Genomic DNA, 20,711 nt, shown 5'->3' with positions numbered 1-20,711 from the left:
GGAGGGCGTGTCCTCTACTGTGACGGGGCCGGCAGTGCCTGTGGGAGGGTGGTGGCAGCTGAGATGCTCTCGGTGCCCTGAGTCCTCCGTCCAAGTGGGGCTTGTGCACTCAGGGAGCTTCAGAAGAGTGGGTGTGGAAGATGAGGGAAGTTTCTAGTCTTCCTCTTAAGGTCAGCTCAGCAGACACCAGGAATACGCTTTGCTGTGATCGTGAGTTAAAGTAGTAGCTCAGCACGGTGTCCCCTGGGAATTGTGTGTGACGTCGTGTGTTTGTGTGCTTGCCCGACAATTTTAAACTGAAGTCTTTTCACACGTGCGCCACTCAGGTCTGTCCTTAAACTCCTGCCTGGCCGCGTGGTTCTCTCTGCAGACTGGTCTGTGCCTGATGCCCTGCGAGGGGCCGCCTCCCTCTCATTGGTTGAACAGAAATGCGGCTTTTAGCATCTCTGTAATTGTGCGATTCATGTGACTACATAAGCGTGTAGCTAAAATACGTGAAAATACAAAATAAGGGTCACAGTCATTAAATTTCAGCCCAGGAAGAAATGGTTTGAAGACCCTTAAAAACAAGTTCATCTGTCTGGTGCACAACTTCGAGGGGTGGAGGGGAAACTGCTTGCAGAGCCGCGGCTCCCCAGCGAAACTGCTTCGCAAAGATGACTGAAGAACGAGCGTTAGTTAGCAAAGGGCCGCCTGTGCGCGTCTGTGAGTGCGTCCAGATCCCGCCTCGGGGCACGCGGACGCCACAGAAACCGCGGTGCCGAGGTGCCGCGCTTGGCACGGGCTGGCCAGCGAACGTAGGCGACAGCACACAGAAGGTGCGTGAAACCCTTCGACTGTGGCACCGAGTGTCCATGCTCCTGTTCTTTTTAGGTCTGGAGTTACGGACTGAGCAGAGCAAGCCCCAGGATGCCTCCTGCCTGCCGGCGCTGAAAGTTTCCGATATCGAGCCCACCATGCCTGTCACGGAGCTGCACGTGGTCCTGGCAGGTCACTGTCCTCTCCCCGGGTGCTCGGTTCCTCGGTGACGTTAGATACCAGTCCCCACAGGAAGAGCAGAGTCACGTTTCAGCTGCTTCGCGCAGAGTGCCTGAGCGTCCCTGTTCATCTGCGGTCCTGCTCCCCTCGGGTCCTGAGCGTTTCCAACGTTCAGCGACGGTGGCCCTCCGTGCTCCGAGCCCCGTCTGTGTCCCTGTCACACGTGGATTTGATGGGTCGTTGTCAGCTGCAGCTGTAGGATCAGGCGAGGGTTTGGGCTGTGCGTGGCTGTGGGAAGCGCAGCTTTAGACGACATCGGCGTCCTCGGAGCCCTGTGTCCTCTCTCTTCAGCCCGAGGCAGCGTAGCGGACAGGAAGTGCCTCGGCCAGTGCGGGTGTCAGCGGTTCTGGAGGGTGGGAAGGGAGCTGAGGCCGCTCTCATGCCCTGACTGGTCCTGGTGTCTCATCCTGTCGCCCCTCTGTTTACTCTGCCCCCTGGGTGGTGGCAGGAGAGACAGTTTCCCTGGAGGGGTCCATCTTGGGCTCCGCAGGAGCCTGGCCGGGTTTACCGAGCTGAAGATAGCTGGTGCTTCAACTTGGCCCCGAGGGTAGGGTTTTAGACCGTGTCTGGGCGTCCGTTTCCTGGGAGGCATCTCTGCCTGCCTGCAGTGTTTTAGCAGTGCTGTGTTAACCACGTCTGATTCGTGTGCACACGTGTGTATCTCTGTGTATGTGCGTGTGTGTGTGTGTGTGTGTGTGTGTGTGTGTGTGTGTGTGTGTGTGTGTATGGAAGTGAAATCTTTCTTCTGGAAATGGGGATTAACATCCCACCAGTCTTTTAACGCCCCATAATTTCCGTTTGTCGGTGGCTCTCCTTGAGTGTTCGTTAGAAGGACGGGTGAGGGTGGATCCACCATCAGGACGTGCTCGGCCTCTCTGGTTCAGGGCACCGTGCTTAGGGCTGTGCGGGCTGGAGCACCCCACGCCTGCCCTGGCCTGGAGGGGACCCGCAGGCACCCAGGGCCACCTGGGCTGCAGCAGGGCAGTTTGGGTGGGTGAGACGGTGGGGCCCACGTCTCCGGAGTGGCGCTGGGTGACGGTGGGTGGGTGGAAGGAGCGGGGCGCCCCCTGCCCTGTAAGGAACCTGGCAGCACAGGCCTTCATTCTTCCTTGCTCATTCTTCAGAAAGCAGGCGTCACTTTAGTCACGGAGACTGTTCCAGCTTTTATCGTAATGAGGGTACAACAGGGAAATTTATATAATCTATGTAGCAAGTGAATAGTATTTTTTTGCTAATACGAGTTCTAAATCTCCGTCCTTGAAAAGCAATAGCATTAATTTCTTAAACATCAAAGTGGTTAACGTTGTACTAATAACGGCAGGAGCCACCAAGTCACCCTTGCTTTCCAGGCGGAGACACCCCTGTCCAGTACTGCGCGCAGCCCACCAACGGCGTGGTCTACTTCCGGGCCTTCTGCAGCCTGGACACGCTTCCCGAGGAGCTGAGGCCCTACGTGCCCCTCTTCTGCAGTGTCCTCACCAAGTAAGACGAAGACACGCACGTGCTTGTGCGGTTCGCACGTCTGTGTAGTTTACTAATACGTACTTTACATCGTTTTAATGCACTAATAGTGATACCTTTTAGTGAATCATTTTTTCAAACTTATAGTGCATGAGTAAAAGTGTACAAATATATTGGCTTAGAATTTTTTAATGAAAATTATGTTTTCCTACTATATTACATTGAAATTCTTATGGATCTAGAGTATAAGGTAGTACACATAATCTATCTCAGTGATACTAACCTGGTAGGATTTTGGAGAAGATGGGTGTTGATCAGAAAGGCAGTTACCTGGGAAGCTAGGCCGGGCTGTCTCGAACACCCGCGCCTGCCCCCTCTGAGCCTGCTGTGCGGTCCCCACCGTGCCCCGTGCACGGTGTTTGCGGGTAGGTTTGGGCACATGCACAGGTGCACACCGGCTGCCTGTCCCTTCCCCTCTGCCCTGTGTCCGTGCTCAGGGTGACAGGACAAGCCGTGGGCAGGGCTGTGGGCTTCCCTTCCTGTTCCTGGAACACAGCGGGCACAAGACCACATGGGAGCTGGGGGCCGCCACCCACCCACCGAGCTCACCGGCTGCCCTCCTGGGGATGGAGCGTCTGCTCCCTGCAGAAAGTGCTGGGCAGACTCGTGTTCCTCTTAGAAACCAGAAAGGCTTAGTCTTCAGATTTCCCCCAGGACCGCCAGATATTTGAGCAGATGAAGTACGTGTCAGAGCGTTGTGCAAGAGGAGGGTGAGGAACCCTCACAGGACACTTAAAGCGTAGGACTGGACATGTGCATTTTAGAACCTTATTTTTAGTGCAGACCCTGGCTGCCCGGTGCAGGTGGCCCGGACGCCGTCAGTGGGTCCCCGAGCGAGAGAACCTGGTTCCACCCAGGGGAGAAGGCGCATGAACACTCTGGAGGGCTAGTGCCAGTGTCATCGCGCTTTACGACCTGCACAGTGTGAAAAGAGAGGTTTTGAAGCTGTGGTTATTTAATTTAAACAACTTGTAATTCAAGATGCGTGATTTTTAAAATGATCTGGCAAAGATTGCTTGGTAATCGAGGGAACCTCTCGCCGTGTCAGGATGGGCTGTGGCGTCCTTGACTACAGAGAACAGGCTCAGCAGATAGAGCTGAAGACGGGGGGGATGACCGTGTCCCCCCACGTGCTCCCCGACGACTCCCATCTGGACACGTACGAGCAGGTAGCCTTCGTTTCTGGAACACACTGTGCCGAGAAGTTTGTTTCTCCGGTGTCTTTTTTTTTTAATTATGCTGCAATTAATTTCTTCTTTTGTATTTTTTTTTTATTCCATGACTTAGGGTGTGCTCTTTTCATCTCTCTGCCTGGAGCGAAACCTACCAGACATGATGCATCTATGGACTGAAATTTTTAACAAGTAACTTTATTTGCAAATGACGTCAATTCCTGGGGTGTTGTGGAGATTTTAGTCTGAAGTGTTCTCAAGTAGATCGTACTTGTGTTGTTATTCCCTAGCCTGATCTTACTGGCAAAATTTCTGAGGTTGTCGAAATGGTCGGAAAACTTACACTTAATACGTTTTCCACGCCGTAGTAATAGAAGGGCACGCGGCTGGGTGTGCGGGAGCCCATTCTGTTCACTGTCCACAGCCCGCGCTTTGAGGAGGAGGAGCGCTTCCGAGTGCTGGTCAGGATGACTGCTCAGGAGCTCTCAAATGGGATCCCAGACTCCGGGCACCTCTACGCGTCCATCCGAGCGAGCAGGACCCTCACGCCCGCGGGGGACTTGCAGGAGACCTTCGGCGGCATGGATCAGGTGGGACGTGGTGAGGGCAGGTGTGCCGTTCCCATTCCGGCTGCGCCGGACCTTACGCAGACTCGCTCATGTTCTCTGGGAGTAAGTTATTCATATCTCAAAAAAGCTAACTTTCTAATCGACCGCATCTCATGGGAAAATTTTTTTTAACTCACTTTCCTCTTAGTGCCACCCGGCCCCAGCCCCGTGCCCCCCAACCTGGGCCCTGAGCCCCCGCTCGAGCAGGGCTCTGAGGTTGAGGGTGTCTGGTCTCCAACTGGGAGGTCCACGGTGGTCTCTGTCCCCGGGTTCCTCTGGTCCAGGTGAGGCTGATGAAGAGCGTTGCGGAAATGGCAGACGTCACGCCCGTCCTGAGGAAGCTCCCGCGTATCAAGGAGCATCTGCTAAACCGTGACAACATGAGGTGGGTTCACAGTTCCCGTCTAAAACAGAGACCTCACCACTCCTTCCGTTTCCTTAAGTACAGTTTTAGATACTTTTCACTTGAAGTTGCCATTAGGTACACTTAACCTTCAAGACGAAAGAGCGCTTGGTAAAGCGTAGGTTATAGAACTGATTCAAGTGTTCTTATAAGCTGAGAAATCATTTTCTTTGGGAAAAAATAATATTTCAAGTTCCATAAAAGTAGTGCGAGGTGGGGAAGAAAGGAAACTCATTTATCCTAGAACTGCAAATAGATATACTTAGGTCAAATATTTATTTTGCTTCCAAAAGCAAATGATCCGTAGAGGAGGCAGCAGAGGGGGCCGCAGAGCAACAGGCCGGCGTGAAAGTCTGTTTCTGTAACAGTGCAGTTCCGAGATGGTTTGAAGAAGGGGTCTGCCAGCTCAGGCCCACTCTGCACGGTGGCCTCCTGCCCTTAGCAAACAGGAATGACATTTAAAAATACTAAGTTTGTCGCCAGCACCTTCCTGTCAGGCTCACTGATTAGCATTCACTGATGATTAACAAGCAAATGTTTGTCTGAGTCCTGGAACCTCTCCGGGTCAGTTTCCAGGCTCTCCGGCGAATCCTACGGGACGCTCTGTGTGTGGCAGGAGGCGGGTGGTGGTCGGTTCCCCGGGGCTCTGCTCAGGCGCCAGGCATGTTGTCCGGCGCTAGGCCGTCCCTCGCGCTCACGCCCAGGCCCCGGGCGGCTTCACCACTGGGTCTTCGGCCGCCGCCTCCCTGGAACGCAGCTTTGCGGGTTCATCGTGAGGGCGGGAGAATTCACTTGTGCAGAGCCGCCGGCCTAGTGCCGGTGCTGGGGCGTTAATGGTACCTGCTGCGAATTCAGCTAAAATAAATTTAGGATTTAGGGCCACAGGGAAAAATGCATATATACTCTGTCAACGTATTACGGAGGGCAAGTAAATTTTACAGGGTAGTATTTGTGACTCTGTAGAGTTTGGAAGTTCTATTTTTGTGTGATTTTGAGAGCACGATAACTTTTTGGCACTTTGTCAGATAGTTTTCTGTTTTAGCAACCAGTTCACATTTTCAAAGTGTTGACTTCTCTTCCGAACAGTAATTCTAGAAGTTTCTGGTCTCTGATACGTAAGTGTAAAGGCCTTGTCGGCAGGTCCCAATGTTCTCCTCACTCCCGTTGCCCCTCAGAGGAAGGAGGGTTAGGGCGGCCGTTGGCCGGGCGCCGTGATGACTCGAAAGCTTGTAGAGAAGGAAGACGGCTGTGTTGTTTCCACATTTGGCTCCTGTTTCTTTTTAATGTTTTTGTGTATCATTTTATACAAAAACCAAGTAGTATTTAACTTGTTGTGTTATTTATACAAAATTTGATGGATTAGTAAACCACGTTTTTTATCAGTAATAGTTTCATACGTGCGTAATTTTGAACAGGTGTTCGGTGAACGCTGCCCCGCAGCAGCTGTCTCGGACGGAGCAGGCGGTGGGGAACTTCCTCGGGAGCCTCGGGCGCCCCCACGTGGTCGAGGTAACGCCGACGCAGCTGGCGGCGCTGGGCACCTGGCGGTACCAGGGCCAGCCCTCACTTTGCACGTGCGTTGACTGTGCGAGGTCTCGGGATCCAGTGTGCGGGCGTTCATACCCCGTCGTGCAGTGAGACGCTGAGGGTCGGGAGGACCGAGCAGCCGGCCCCGCGTCGGCCCCGTGGGGAGTGGATTTGAACCCCGCGGTTTGGCCATGATCCGGTGTTCACTTACTCCTGCCCAAGCCTCGTGGCGGGCAGTCTCCCGCAGGGACACGGAGCCGTAAGTGGACACAGACGGCGATCTGAGCGTGTGGAGGACACAGGGTCGTCGAATCCTTTTCACTGCGACTCGTTAGTTCGTGGATTTCTCTCTAGATTAATCATGTCCGTGATCACCAATCTGGTGAACTTGATTAATTACCAAAGAGGGTTTTAATCTAGTTCGCAGTGTCACCAGGGAAGCCTTACCTCTCGGGGGAGAAGGTGACAGTTTGTGGGATTCGCAGAGGGCTGTTTCCGACATGCGCACGGCCCTTGTCCCATCGCGGCTTGGTCTCCCGGCCGGCCTGGGAGCAGTGCCACGTGCGGGGCCGCCTGCTGCTCAGCCCCTCTGACCCGGGCCCGGGTGCTTTACGTGGCCTCTTGTCCGGAAGCAGTTTTTTAACCAGAAATTGCAGAAGAAGGAAAAAAGCTTAAAATGAAATTTTCTTTGTAATGTACAAAGACTTCTTTTCCATATCTAAAAATCTATTAAAATTTCTTTTTAAAAACATTTTATAAATTATAACACTTGTCATTAAAACATGTAAACAAATCTGCCCTAACGCTTTTTATTCTGCGGATTTTATAAAATGTGTATCTTGCCTATTTCACATGAGTTTTGGATTTTTCTCATTTCTCTTGGAAATGTTTTATTTTCAGAAACCTGTGCACAACGGTCCTGACGGAAGCACACACGTCTGTGGCTCCCAGATCGTCAGAAAGCTGATCACGGTAAGTCTCGTGTGACCAGCGCCGGCCCCTCGCGGCTGTGTCTGTGCGTGTTCCTCTGAGCCGTTCCTGGGGCTGCGTGTCCTTAGAGCTGTGGGCTAGTAGTGTCTGTTTGTCTCTTTTTGTCTCTGCCACCCTGAGCCTCTGAGACGGCGCCGAGCGAGTGCCCTGTTCACGGGTGGGCTCTGCTCGTGCTCAGCAGGGCGTTTGCGCTCCACGTGGTCGCGCCACCTTGCAGTTCACCTTTGCGTGAAGGTAGCTTGTGATCGCTCTTTCGCCTCGCTCAGCCTTGCAGCGGTGCAGTTTGCTTTGGTTCGTCACAGCTCGTGGCAATTCAGCATGCTCCCAGACATGGCACTAGATGTTTTTAACGGAATGATGCATTTTAAAGGCGGCATGTCCAGATGGGAATATTTCATGTGAATTTTAAAGTGAGCAAAGCGCCGCAGGCTGTCCTGGCGGTGCAGCCCCCTGACGCACGCACCTGTCTCGCAGGACCCCTCCTTCAAGCCCTGCCAGATGAAGACCCACTTCCTGCTGCCCTTCCCCGTGAATTACGTGGGCGAGTGCATCAGAACCGTCCCCTACACGGATCCGGATCATGCCAGGTGGGCCGCAGGGGGAGGGGGGCTCTCCTAGGTCCGCGCCTTAGTGAGGAAGTTTGTCGAGCGTGTTAGGAAGCGACGAGGCGTGTTCATCACAGGAAGTCATTGCACCGGCTTTAGGGCTGGACTCGTGTCACCTGCTGCTGCTCTGTCACCTGCAGGGTCTGCTCTCCCCACACCGTGCCCAGCCAGGGAGAGCGCACGGGCAGGACGTTCAGAGCAGAGACCCTGCGTGCTCTTTAAACAGCTGAGTCTTTGTGAAGAAAATGCCCAACTTTCTAGCCACTCACATCTGTAGGTGACACGTATCCCTCAGGTCCTATCAGAACAGAAAACCAGATGTGGCCTAAACCGACTCCCCTCAAATGCCCAGTTCACTCAGCTCATCTGTAGTAAAAATGGCATAAATTAGTGCTGAGACTTTCTGACCACCGGGGCAGGCTGAGCCCGTGCGCTCACGTTCGGACCCTCCAGCAGCCCCGCAGAACCACGACCAAGGCGCAGAAGCCACAGGGAGGGAGCTGCGGGGCGAGGAGAGCCCGACCCGGGCCTGCAGAGGGAAGGGCCCGGGAGAAGGCCCGGCTGCCGCAGCAGGGCCCTAGGGGTGGCGGGATTGAGACAGGGGCGGCTCTCGGAGTGGGGTGGGGCTGGGATCCGGAGCCTGTCCCAGAGCCCCTCTGAGGGGGAGGCCCCGGCTTGAGTGGCAGCAGCCACAGGGGAGGGTGGGTCAGGGCACTCCCAGAAGAGCTGGAAATGCGGGAGTTTGCAGCGGGCAGTGGGCGCCCCTCTGACCTGTGCCTGCCACGCACCTGTGCCCGTTCCTGGAGAAACCGGCCGGGCCAGGAGAAAAGACCCACAGACATGCACCCTTGGGGGGCCACCACTTGGGGGTGTGGTGTTTCCAGAAATTCCCCTCCTGTGTCTACTGTCTCAGGCAGCTACCTCTGTGAGAGACTAAGCCAAGGAGGAAGAGGAGGCCCCAGGGGTGTGGACCCGGCCCAGCAGAGCGGGGAAGAGGAGGACCTGGGCCCCAGTGTGGATGCCCGTCCTGGTGTGGCCAGACGGAGGGAGGTGGGGAGTGCCCCGGGAGGGCGGGGAAGAGTTAAGCTTTCTAGAACCATCCTTGCCGGCCGTCACCGTTCCCAGTGGGTGTCAGCAGAATGGGCTTTGCTGGACCCTGTTTTCCTGGGGGCCCTGTGAAAACCTGCCCAGGATGTTGGCTTGAGTTTTTTTGCCCAGATTCTGACGTGAGACGTTTACATAAATGATGGTTTATGTATTTGCCCTCACAGTAAAAATTAACTCTTTCTACTTTATCAGACATAAAATGTGCCCCGTGTGTCTGTAACGAGCTGAGCAGTGCAGAGTCTGCACCCTCCAGCCTGGACCGAGACTAGAAACCGTTCTCACGTGTTGGTTGTTTTTGTTCATTAAAAAAAGACAAATACCTCGGCGGGACCATGACGTACACGGTGTCACTTTACAGCTTGATCTGCCGCCTGTTTGCTTCATCAGCTACACTCTGGACGTCTCTTGCCATCACCTCGTGTTGCATATGATGCTTCCGTGTTGTTTTTAACCTGCACTGTTAATCATTAATTTCAGTCTTAAGATCCTTGCGCGCCTGATGACGGCAAAGTTCCTGCACACGGAGATTCGAGAGAAAGGGGGCGCCTACGGCGGGGGCGCCAAGCTCAGCCACAGCGGGGTCTTCACGCTCTACTCCTACAGGTGAGCCTCCCTCCTCGCATGTCACGGGCCCCGGGCACGACCAGGGCCGTTGTCGTCTCTACTGGAGGGGACCGTGGACAGAGAAAAGCCGTTTTCACCGTGCAGTTTTTCTCACCGCTCAGGCAGCTCGCCTCCCCCAGCGCAGTCCTTTGTCGCGAGGTTAGGGACAGCCACGTGCACAGGCGGCGTTCGCCTTAGGGAACCCTAGTGTGAGAACGAGAATCTTCAGACAGGATGCAGGAGCCCCTTCTCTGCAGCGCTGCTTTCTCTGCCTTCAGTTACCCAGTCAGCCTCTGTCTGCAAACACTAAATGGAAAATTCCAGACATGAACGATCCGTAAGTTTAAAATCACACCCCATTCTGAGTGGTGAGATGAGATCGCTTGCCATCCTGTCCATCCTGCCCAGGACAGGAATCCTCTGTGAGCATCTCCACGCTGCCACCCGAGGCCACTCAGTAGCCGTCTTGCTTGTCAGATGGGCCATTGGGGCACCACGGTGCTGCACTCGAGTCGCCCGTGTCTTACTTGCTGACCGTCCCAAAGCGCAAGAGGAACAGTGCCGGAGCATGGTTATGATCGTCTACGCAATGTTGTTAATCTCGCTGTGCCTAACGTATGACTCGAGCTTTACCTTAGGTGTGTCTCGTAGGAGAAACAGTGTGTGTGGTGTTCAGTACGGTCTGAGGTCTCAGGCATCTCCTGGGGGGTCGTTCCCTGACAAGGGGGTTTGGCTGCACCACCCGAGAGCTTTCGGAGCCCGTTTCAATCGCAGAGGCCTAATGCGATGCTGTTTTCGTGAACACAGATCATTGCCCTTTTATGCAGAGTCATTCTAATTTTCTGTGGCCCTGCTGCCTGAGACGACAGCTGTCCTGGTACCTTAAGGGTAAGGGGGGTGGTTCGCTGCGGCGGGCGCGGCCTCCCTCGCTCCCAGCCTTCAGGCCCCGCAGCCTCACTGGGCGCGTCCGCGCTGGAGCTGCTTCCAGATGACGGATTTCTGCAGAGTGGTTGGTTCGGCCAGTGGCCATTTGGACCGTCAAATTTAAAACAGAGCTGTTAACAGAAAATGTTGAAGAACCGTTAAGTCAACACGTGACTGTTGTAACTTTTTCCGTCAGTAAAATGCTTGAACGTGTAACTCTGGGTTTCCTAGGGATCCGAATTCCGTGGAAACGCTCCAGGCCTTCGGGAAGGCTGTGGACTGGGCTAAATCCGGGAAGTTCACGCAGCAGGACATTGACGAAGCCAAGCTGTCTGTCTTCGCCAGTGTGGACGCTCCTGTCGCACCCTCAGACAAAGGTATTTGAGTCAATGACGCGAAAATGACACAGATCTCACCAGACGGCGTTTCACACGCGAGTTCTGAGTCACTCGTGCCTATGGGCCACGGGGGTGACACCGTTGTTCCAGCTTCTTGAGTCTCCCTGTCCTCCTTTGTGATACGATTTTCGTACTTGACACCCTGAGCACTGACCTTGAAAAGTTGCCTCTCCTTCAGGCAAGAACATCTTGATGTTTGCGATTTCAAAGGAGTCAGATGATGTCATTTCAGAGCTTGGGTGACTGAGGCGCAGGGAGGCTGAACGCCCGGCCACGGCAGCGAGACTCCTCGCTGGGTCGTAGCACAACATGTGGACACGCACGAGAGCAGCCATGTCACTCTGCTCTCGGTGTCCCCAGCCTCGCTGGTTCTGGCTGGACTCTGATCCAGACTCCCGGGTGGGAGCCGTGGCGGCTGGAGTCGGGGGTCGCTGTCCCAGGCCCTTGGGCTGAAACGTGCACCGGAAGTGACCGTGGGACGTCAGCTCTCGCTGCGCCTGTGCTTTGTCTTCCAGGAATGGACCACTTCCTGTACGGCCTGTCGGACGAGAGGAAGCAGGCGCACAGGGAGCGGCTCTTTGCGGTCAGCCACGACAGCCTGGTCGCCGTGAGCCACGCGTGAGTGTGGGCCCTGTGCTCGTGCGGGGGGCCCTGCGTGGCCCTTGTGGAAGGCAGTCCCGACCTCCCCCGTCTCCCACGCAGGTACCTCGGCACCGCGAGGAGCACGCACGGGTGGGCCATCCTCGGACCGGAGAACGCGAAGATTGCTGAGGACCCGTCGTGGATCACACGATAGCTCCCCGCGGTGTCCCCGCCTGCGCAAGGGAGCTCGGCGGCACCTACGGCGGTTCTTGAACCTTAAGTCTCTGGACTACATTTAATTTGAAAGGTCAGAAAGGTTACTGCTTTTCCCAAAAATCCTAATGTCATCCTTGAAGTTTTGCCAAAGGTTTTATTAAGTGGCAAGTCAGACAAAACCTCTTCTGTCTTAAAGGAGGAAATACAGTGACCATGAAGTAACTGAAACAATCATGTATTAAATGTGCAAAGATGCACAAATTAGAATTTTAAAACTTTCTAGTGACATAAATGCCTATTTTACCTTTATCATAAACTATTTATCTTAGAAATTTAAAAATAAAGAGTAGCTGTGACCTGTGCCTTGGTCATTGTTTTGAATGACATTTTGCTGAAGTGTAGTGTGTCAGAGCCTTCACCGCACCATGGAGGGTTGGAGCCAGCAGCGAACGAGCTGCTCCAGCGTCTGCCCGACCCGGGAGCTGCGCCCACCCCAGGGCCCTGCGGAAAAGCCTCTCGCCAGGTGCGCAGAGCAGGGCGGCCGGGAGCCAGGTGGGTTGTGACTAGTAAGCGCCAACTTTGTCAGCCCTTCCCTTGCTGTTTCGTCCTCGGGTTTCCCAGGCCAAACTTTAACCCCCGCCTTCCGTCCATGCGGCCTCCTCCCTTTCTGAGGCAGAGGCCTGGGTGTTACCTGGTGGCGGGGTCTGCGCCTGGGCTGGCCCGTGTGTGTGTGTGTCTGCACGTGTGTGGGCCCCAGCACCGTCCGCACTGCCAGCCCAGGTCCCACCCGGGATGGTGAGTGGCCGGGAGGAGAACTCGGGCATCAGATTCTTTTAAAAGCCCCCACTGGTGACTAGAACATGCAGCAGCTGGGATTGAAATCAAGCATGCGTGTGGGCCCCATACTAAGGTAGGCGTTCATTTCCTTCACTTTTGACCTCTAAAAAGAGAACAGGAGCCTGGCTAGAGTGACCCACCTGCCTGCACAGTCACCCGGAGGCCCAGGCGTCCTGGCCCCACAGCACTTACGGCCAAGGGGAAATTTGTATTGACTTAATGTTAAATATTTGCTATGTGTCAGAATCCCGTCTTTGTTCTCCTTTTATGACGTTCTCCTTGCATAGTTCAGTGTCTCCCTCTAGAAATGATCTCCCCTCAAGACTGCTGCAGTAGCCAGAGGTTTTGAACTACTTTAAGAAACAACCGAGTACTGGTGGGGTTTTAGCCCAGTGTTTAATCTGCTAGACAGACACACATTCCGAAGCATGGTATGTGAGGACAGTGGACAGCTCACAGGGGAGGGCGTGGGGGGGTTTGGGAGAAGAAAGATGGGTGCTCTCGGGTTAGGCACTAATGTCAACAATACTCACATAAAGTGCTGATAAATAACTTAATGTCACAAAAAGGACGGTCCCCAGTGGGTTCCAGGCCTCACGAGACACGTGGGCTGGGGTGGCAGCCCAGGGTCAGATGGCTGCGGGCTCCCCCTGCGTGCCGCGGTAGTACACGTGCTCCATCTGGCCTGCGTCGGACACGTCGTAGCTCGTCTTGTACTTGGCCAGGATCTTCATGAGCGGCCGCAGCTTCAGCCACCACTGCTCCTTGGGGATCCGGTGCCTGGGGGGTAGGAAACACCGTGAGCACCGGGTCTGCCGCCAGGGGACAGCCCCACTGCCCGGGGACAGCCCTGCCAGAGCGGGGCCTTTGTGGAGTCAGCTAAGTTAGCTACAGGAGAAGGCAATTTTCACAGGTGAAAGGAAACAATTCCATATTTCTAAAAACTCTGCCCCATTTCTCAAAGTCTAGTATTTTTTCACCCGGCTTCGCGGAAGCCAGGGGTTCCTCAGCACACCTGAGTGAGCTGCAGCCGGGACCCCAGCCCGTCCCCGTCACTTACTCAAAGTCCGTTTCCTTCTTCAGCTCTGCCACGGGTTGAAAGAGGAGGTTTCTTTTGCTTATTCCCAGCACACAAACGGAATCGTCGGTAACAAATCTCTTTCCTGTAAAAGTTAAAAAGAGATCTGAGAATCACATGTGAAGGAATGAAACTCAAGGGAGAAGAAAGTTCCTAATCGGGGAGCAAAGTCTCGTGGTGAGAAGAACTCAGACTCCTCAGCCCCACCCTGACCCGGCTGGGAGCCAGGGGACGACCCGTGCCCAGCGTGACCCACGGCCCGCCCCGCCTGCCTCGCACCAGGGACCCGGCCCCCAGGGAGGAGGGGTCCCGGAAAGGAGTTGTTGTGTCTTCACAGCGGAGGTGAACACATACTTCACCAAATGCTGAAATAGTAGAACACCAATAAATTTATGTTTCTGAGTGCACACACTGAGAGGCCGAAAGTTAACGAGAAGCATCCATAGCTAAATTGGCAAAAGAAAATAAATCCAAAAAAAAGAAAAGCAGAAATCAATGTAGAAAACCTGTTAGAATCAAAACCAAAGTCAGTTTTTTGAAAAAACTAAAATCAGGTTGAAACTATTTACATCGCCATTTTTTCCAGATTGTGTCATTTTTATAAGTCAGACTTTGTGTTCTGCCTGCCCTAACAACAACTCCCCTGGTGTGACTGATCACAGAAACGGAGGGAGATAAAAGCATTGGCAGAAACAGCCACTCTCAGGAGCAAGTGGGGACTAGAAATGTTTCAGGCATTAAAAGAGAATATTATGAAAAATCACTTTTAGATGAATTTTTCATAGAAAATGTAACTTACAAAATCCATAAGAAACAGGAATAGTTGTCTAAACCTGAGAGAGATTCCCTTAGCAGTCCAGTTTTCTCTGAGGAAGATTCGAGGTTGTGAGGGGTGGTTTCACGGGGAGGTCCTTCCACACATGCAAAAAGCAAATCAGAACTCCCCACTCGCACTGTTTCTGGGGGGCCTCCCCAAACGTGGCCCGGCACCTGACGGGCAGCAGGGACGCTGCTGGCTAATGCTCCTGGCGGCTGACGCGAGGCCGCGCAGCAGAGCTGCAGGGGAACCCGCGGTGCCAGGTTATGGGCAAGTGGGTCTGTCCCAGGAGCGGGAGGCTGCTCTTGACACTAGAAAGTCAGCTAAAGAAAAACTAAACGATTGCCTCATCTGATGCAAAATGTTTATAAAATCCAGTGTCCTTTCAGGATTAAAAAACACTTAATAACACACATCTGTCAAAGACCAACGCATATTAAATTGCAGAAAGAAAGACGCCAGTTCAGTATTAGAATTCTTGGCCACAAAGCACTGACAGCATGCCCCGTTCCCGCCACGGCAGAGCGCGAGAGGGTCACTCGGGAGAGGTGCCGGCACAGTGACACGCAGCCCACAGCCGGCAGGCACAGGGAGAAGCTGGGAAGGCCGCGCCATGAGACAGGAATGCTCCCCGTGCCACGCACGTGAACGTGTGCGTAGACAACAAAACGAACCCGCAGATAGGTGCTAGGATTCAGTGCAGAAACGCTGCCGATTGAAAAACAATTGTGCATGTTTCCTTGTATTTCCATATACGAACAATAAAAGAGTTAAATACCACTTACAATGTATTTTTTAAAAAATCAAGAACCTGGAAATAAACCTACCAAAAGACATGCAAGATCTTTATGAAAAAAAAAGATAACAAAAGGTCTAAATATATGGAGAGGGATACAGTGTTCATGAATTAGAAAGTTCAAAATTGTAAAAATGTCAATTCTTCCAAATGGTTTGATTAAATGCAGCCCCCCCCCACTAAAAAAAAATAGAGAATTTTGGTGGCCCCTGACAGTCCGGCCCTGTTTCTGTGACAGCACAAAGGGCTAAGGACGACCATGACACGAGGAGGCTGCCCTGTCTCATGTCAGCAGTTACTCGTAACCAGAACGTTGCGGTTAAACAACCTGGAAGTAGTTCCTTTATTCACAGCCGCCTCATCTGTGATGGAAGTTACACTGCAGAGTGAATTGTTGTAGATAACTGATTATCCACATAGGAGAAGATGAAATTAGACCTTAAACTTCATATCTAGTAGAACTAAAGAGAAATGGAAAATAAACCCAACCCATAAAGGAAAAGGTCGGTAGATGCCCTGCGTTAACATTAGGACGACTTCCTTGAAAGACAACTTAGAAAAACAGCCAGGCACGCCGCAGACGGGAGGGGAGTGTTTGCAGTGTGTGATTGGCAAGGTAAACGCAACCAGCCAATAGAAAAATAGTCAGCATACTGGGCAGTTCGTAGTGAAACAGGAACCTCAGGCAAACAGAACCTGCCACTCCCTCACCACTGTGAGACCATCTCACGCCCGCCGTCCAGGCACCAGCGAAGGTCTGAGGGCATCGTGGGAGAGCTGGGGACAGCACACCCCGCGGGGGGCATGGGAACCACCAAGGGCTCGTGTAACTCGTCCCAGGAGCCCTGTGTGTGCCCGGGGAGCCTTCCCGCTGCGTGTGCCCGGGGAGCCTTCCCGCTGCGTGTGCCCGGGCGGCCTGTCGGCAGACACAAGGACCAGGGTGGGCGGAGGGGTCACACGGCCCCTTGGGCACCCGGGTGTCAGGTAGTGGACGCACATCGACGACGCACACCTGGAACCTCAGGTCGCCGGAAGGAGGCGTCGCAGGGAAGGAGGCCACAGGCTCCCAGCGCGCAGGGAGCAAGGCGAAAGGGACCCAGGGGGCGGCGCCCCAGCGTTCTGAGTGGAGTAAACACAGCCGCAGCCAGACATGCTCAGGCTTTGCAGGGGAGGGTGGAGTCTAGATGCCCCCGATCTGCTGTTTCCCCTAAGCAGACACCTGTGGCGTAATGAGTGGCTCTGCGGTATCTCAAGTGAGAGCATCAAACACCAAAGAGTTCCGTGTGGCCAAAGAAGGAAATAAAGGTCACATCTACAGAACCGCGATTATGGTCTGGCGTGTGTGCCGTGACTTCTGACCAGGAAAGGGCAAGAAGGCTGCGAAATTAGCTGTCTCCATCGCTGATTAGCGGGACTGAAGCATTTCATCTTATTAATGTTATTTCATTATGAGCTTCAGTCACAGGCAGCGACAGAGTCTAGCAAGAGGAAAACGCTGCTGCCCTGCGGAGCTCGGTGCGGACCGCGAGGAAAGGGCTGGACGCTGCCTGGCGGGCAGCGTGCGCCACCCCGCTCCGGACTCGTACCTCTGCACTCCTTCAGCTTCGCGCTGATCCACTCCATGGCTCTGGCGGAGATCTTGGTTCCGAAGTTTCTGTCGAACGGAGACGGTGCGCCACCCTGGTGGTGGTTACAGTCACAGGAGGTATTAGTCACACAGCAACGCTTTATTTTTAAAAATTAAATCAGAGCAACAATGTCTATTTAACAAAATTCACATTTGTGAAAGACTCAGTTGCGTCAATATGGTTTTGTCTTGTCTTCTTTTTGCATACTTCTCTCTCTCTGTGCATAGCCAAGACAGAACAAAACAAAACAGAAATCTGTGTTCCCGGTAGCCAGAACGTGGCCTGGTACGCGGGGACCACAGCACCTTCCCGGCGAGACGCGGGTTTGGATCGACTACATGAGCCTCAATCTTAGCTACTTCGGAATCTCTCGTGAGGATTTCTGGACCCACTGTAGGTGTGGACAGGCCACAGTTGCCGCTAAGACTCTGACACCCTGTGGACACACTTCACAGAAACACACCGCCCACTTTCATCGTGTGCTGTCGGGATCCGCCAGCCCTTTGGAACAAATCAGCGGGCTCTGGTTTCAACGTTCCCGACAAGGACCAGGAGGTCACGACGGAAAGGCACACGCGTGCGGATTAGGAGGCCGCAGCTGCGTCACGGGGCACCCCCCAAATCCTAAAGCTACAGCATGCCCCGTTTTCTGTAAACGTCAAGTATTTGTTGTCTAATACTCCATTTTAACTCTTCTTACAAAGCCCCGATATTGAATTTAATGAAGTGTTTCGTTTGATTTGAATTCAAGTTTGAGTAAGTATTTCCAACTCACTGGTGTCAGTATTTGCACGAAACTGATAGTTTTCCTTAAAAGCCCCCACACCCAAACATCAGACGAGAAAGCATCCCAAAGCCGGTGATGCGTGGCACGACCCATCTCAGAATTCACTGACACGTTTTTGCCCCAGTGGCCCTCGGGGCCCCCTCGCCCACCTGCTGCATGTGGCCCAGCACGTTCTTCCTGCAGTCGAACACGCCTCTGCCCTCCTCCGAGTACAGCTGGTAGATGAAGTCCGTGGTGTAGTTTTCGCTGCAGCTCTCGTTTCTGAAACGGACGGGAAGCGGCCGAGTGCGTTTCCTGCGCGGTGGGCAGGGCGCACGCTCCCTGGCTGGGGGTGACGCAGGTGCGGAGGGCCACCTCGCGTCCTCTGGCCCTCCCGGGACTCTACGTACAGAGTCCCCCCAGCCGAGGTTGTGCTTTCTGCAGTTCCAGTTACCCAGGCCAGCCGAGGTCCGAAAATACTAAATATTGTCTATTTCTAGAATCATCCATTTAAGTGTCAGTTTGAGCGCCATTCTGAGTAGCAGGGTGACTCCGCACTGGCCTGCCCCGTCCCTCCCGGGACCTGAATGATCCCTTTGTCCGGCATCTCCACACCGTCTACACCTCCTGCCTGACCGTCCCTCAGTAGCCATCTTGGTTATCAGATCAAGAAAACGGTCTACACGGGGGTCGGTACTGTCCCCGTCTCAGGCATCCACTGAGGGACTTACAAAGTGTCCCCCACGGATAGGGGCGACCATATTTTCTTCCTTCTTCATAAAGGTCAGGGGCTTAATTTAAAAAATAACAGACTACAAAGCAAAAATAAATTTTAAAAATCCCCCTCTAATTATTTAGATGCAGGCAAGGTTTTAACACAATTCGCCATGACTCTACTTCCGTATCTCCTCAGTAACCATAGTGACAACCACGCAGTCAGCTCAGAGCTCGGTGTAAGATGAAGGTGAGGTGCGAAGGGTGTTTCTGTTACCTGAGCACGAGGCCCCTCTGGATGGTGGTCTTCATCTTCTCCGTCAGGTGCTCCACGTTGTTCTGCAAAAGAGCGTTTTGTTACTCAGATGGTAAACCTGGACCAAGCACCCGTGCACGGGGTGGGGCACGGCCGTCAGCGCTGGAGCACATGCAGCCCTGAGGAGACACGAGGCAGCTGTTCTACAGCTCATGTTTGTGGAGACAAATAAGAAACCACTGGGTGTCAATAAGGCACGATGGAACTCACGAGAAGCGCGTTCCAGCGCGCACAGCTCATTCGCACAACACCGACTGTATTCCGGGCACTTGCCTGACGCCGGCACGCTTATCTCCTGCTCCCCACCTTCCCGCCAGCTTCCCAGCTCTCTCCAAAGAGTAACCACCCAATGCCTGACTTTATACGGAGCCTCATCACCGCTTGGCTAGTGTTTCCTGACCGAGAAACCCTTTCCAGATTCGCTCATACGCAGATTTTGTAAGGGAAAAAATCGTCTTGAAAGGAGAAACGTACGACAGCACCCATCTCAGTTCATGCTTGGAGGACTGCAGAGGGAGGTAGTGTTCTGATGACCCACCTAAAAACGTGGGTGTTTTTACACGTAAGCAAATCCCAGTCATAATGACATTTCTTAGGCATCTACCGTGTGCCAAGGGCCGTGGTAAGTGCCAGTGAGGTGTTATCTTGTATAGTCATGTGTCACTTAGCGACGGGGACACACTCTGAGAAACGTGTCGTTAGGCGATTTCGTCCCTGTGGGAACATCCCAGGGTGCGTCAGCTGGATGGCAGAGCCGCCTACACACCTGGGCTGTGAGGTGTGACCTGTTGCTCCTGGCTACAGACCTGTGCTGTGTGTCACTGCCCCGGATACTGCAGGCCACTGGCGCACGGGGGTACGTATTTGTGTATCTAAACAGAAAAGTACAGTAAAAGTAGGGTGTAAAAGAAAAAATAGTGCCCCTGTGCAGGGCAGCTGCACGGTAATCTTTTTTTTTTTTTTGAGACAGAGTCCTGCTCTGTCACCCAGGCTAGAGGGCAGTGGTGTCATCACAGCTCACAGCAACCTCAAACTACCAGGCTCACTGATCCTCCTGCCTCAGCCTCCCAAGTAGCTGGGACTCCAGGCGCCACCACACCTGGCTAATTTTCTATTTTTAGTAGAGACGGGGTCTCGCTCTTGCTCAGGCTGGTCTCAAACTCTTGACCTCAAGCCATCCTCCCGCCTCGGCCTCCCAGAGTGCTAGGGTTACAGGCGTGAGCCACCGCGCCCGGCCTCCACTATAATCTTACAGGACCACCATCATTGACCAAAACATCGGTAAATATTTAATTCACTGTGGTGAAGAAATCCATGGTTCTAGTGTCCATGTCACAGGAGTAACAAGTGACCAAGTCTGGATTATTGGCTCACAAACATCCTATCTTTTTAAAGGACGGTTGCTCAGGTTGCATCTTATGTGCCAACTTGTCCTCTCCCACAGAATTTAGCAACTTTGGACATTTCCAGGTCCAGGCCTGGACCCAGCTGTGCCGTCCGAGCGGGGCAGACCCTGGCGCTGGTGCCGTGTGCCTGGCCTGGCCTCCTCACCCGATGCCTGATCACCCACCTTCTGCCATGGCTGCCCCGCCCCCCAGGATGCCACTTCTCCCCCATCCAGCAGCACGAAGGGGCTGTGGCCACGCCTGGGCGGGCCGGGAACTGAGACGGAAGCGGCTCTGTGGAACTAGCCCTTGGCCGATAACCGTCGGCCGCCTCCTTCGTCCCTTGAGAGGCAGACGCCCCGTCAGAGGCCTGGAGCTTTAGAAGCAGCAGCAGCCCCAGAGCGAGCCCCTGGGCAACCACGACTGCTGGAGTCCACGTGTTGGTGGCGGCTCATCCACAGGGACGGAGGACCAGTCTGGGGGTTGTGGCTACGGGGACGGGGTTGGGGGGGACGGTCTCCCATGCACCTTCTGCTCAGTTGTGCTACGAACCTAAAACTGCCCTAAAAAATAAAGTCAGCAGGCCGGGCGCGGTGGCTCATGCCTGTAATCCTAGCACTCTGGGAGGCCGAGGCGGGCGGATTGTTTGAGCTCAAGAGTTCGAGACCAGCCTGAGCAAG

The 20,711-nt window shown here is 53.8% G+C and overlaps 2 protein-coding genes across 2 annotated transcripts in view; one reads left to right on the top strand and one right to left on the bottom strand.

Moving 5' to 3' along the window:
* Positions 1–11,997, top strand: part of PITRM1 (pitrilysin metallopeptidase 1) — a gene marked incomplete at its 5' end in the record, with an annotated part of 54,801 nt that extends 42,804 nt beyond the window's left edge. The window contains 13 exons of the mRNA XM_012664896.1: positions 874–990; positions 2,388–2,520; positions 3,608–3,728; positions 3,847–3,923; positions 4,156–4,321; positions 4,624–4,724; positions 6,158–6,251; positions 7,170–7,241; positions 7,734–7,846; positions 9,449–9,574; positions 10,730–10,875; positions 11,412–11,514; positions 11,599–11,997. Coding sequence (XP_012520350.1) covers positions 874–990; positions 2,388–2,520; positions 3,608–3,728; positions 3,847–3,923; positions 4,156–4,321; positions 4,624–4,724; positions 6,158–6,251; positions 7,170–7,241; positions 7,734–7,846; positions 9,449–9,574; positions 10,730–10,875; positions 11,412–11,514; positions 11,599–11,692 — 1,463 coding nt within the window. The remainder of the gene's footprint in view (positions 1–873; positions 991–2,387; positions 2,521–3,607; positions 3,729–3,846; positions 3,924–4,155; positions 4,322–4,623; positions 4,725–6,157; positions 6,252–7,169; positions 7,242–7,733; positions 7,847–9,448; positions 9,575–10,729; positions 10,876–11,411; positions 11,515–11,598) is intronic.
* A 917-nt stretch (positions 11,998–12,914) lies between these two features.
* The window catches only part of PFKP (phosphofructokinase, platelet), a 66,480-nt gene continuing 58,683 nt past the window's right edge, over positions 12,915–20,711 (bottom strand). Inside the window, exons 17-21 of the mRNA XM_012664929.1 lie at positions 18,608–18,669; positions 17,787–17,898; positions 16,809–16,902; positions 13,592–13,694; positions 12,915–13,311 (exon numbers count right to left, since the gene is read on the bottom strand). Of these exons, the coding sequence (XP_012520383.1) occupies positions 13,161–13,311; positions 13,592–13,694; positions 16,809–16,902; positions 17,787–17,898; positions 18,608–18,669 (522 nt within the window). The 3' untranslated portion in view covers positions 12,915–13,160. The remainder of the gene's footprint in view (positions 13,312–13,591; positions 13,695–16,808; positions 16,903–17,786; positions 17,899–18,607; positions 18,670–20,711) is intronic.

Source organism: Propithecus coquereli, unplaced genomic scaffold (assembly GCF_000956105.1).
Source record: "Propithecus coquereli isolate 6110/MARCELLA unplaced genomic scaffold, Pcoq_1.0 Scaffold94, whole genome shotgun sequence".
Lineage (NCBI taxonomy): Eukaryota > Metazoa > Chordata > Mammalia > Primates > Indriidae > Propithecus > Propithecus coquereli.
The sequence above is the reverse complement of the archived record's forward strand: the minus strand, read 5'-3'. Positions and strand labels throughout refer to the sequence as shown.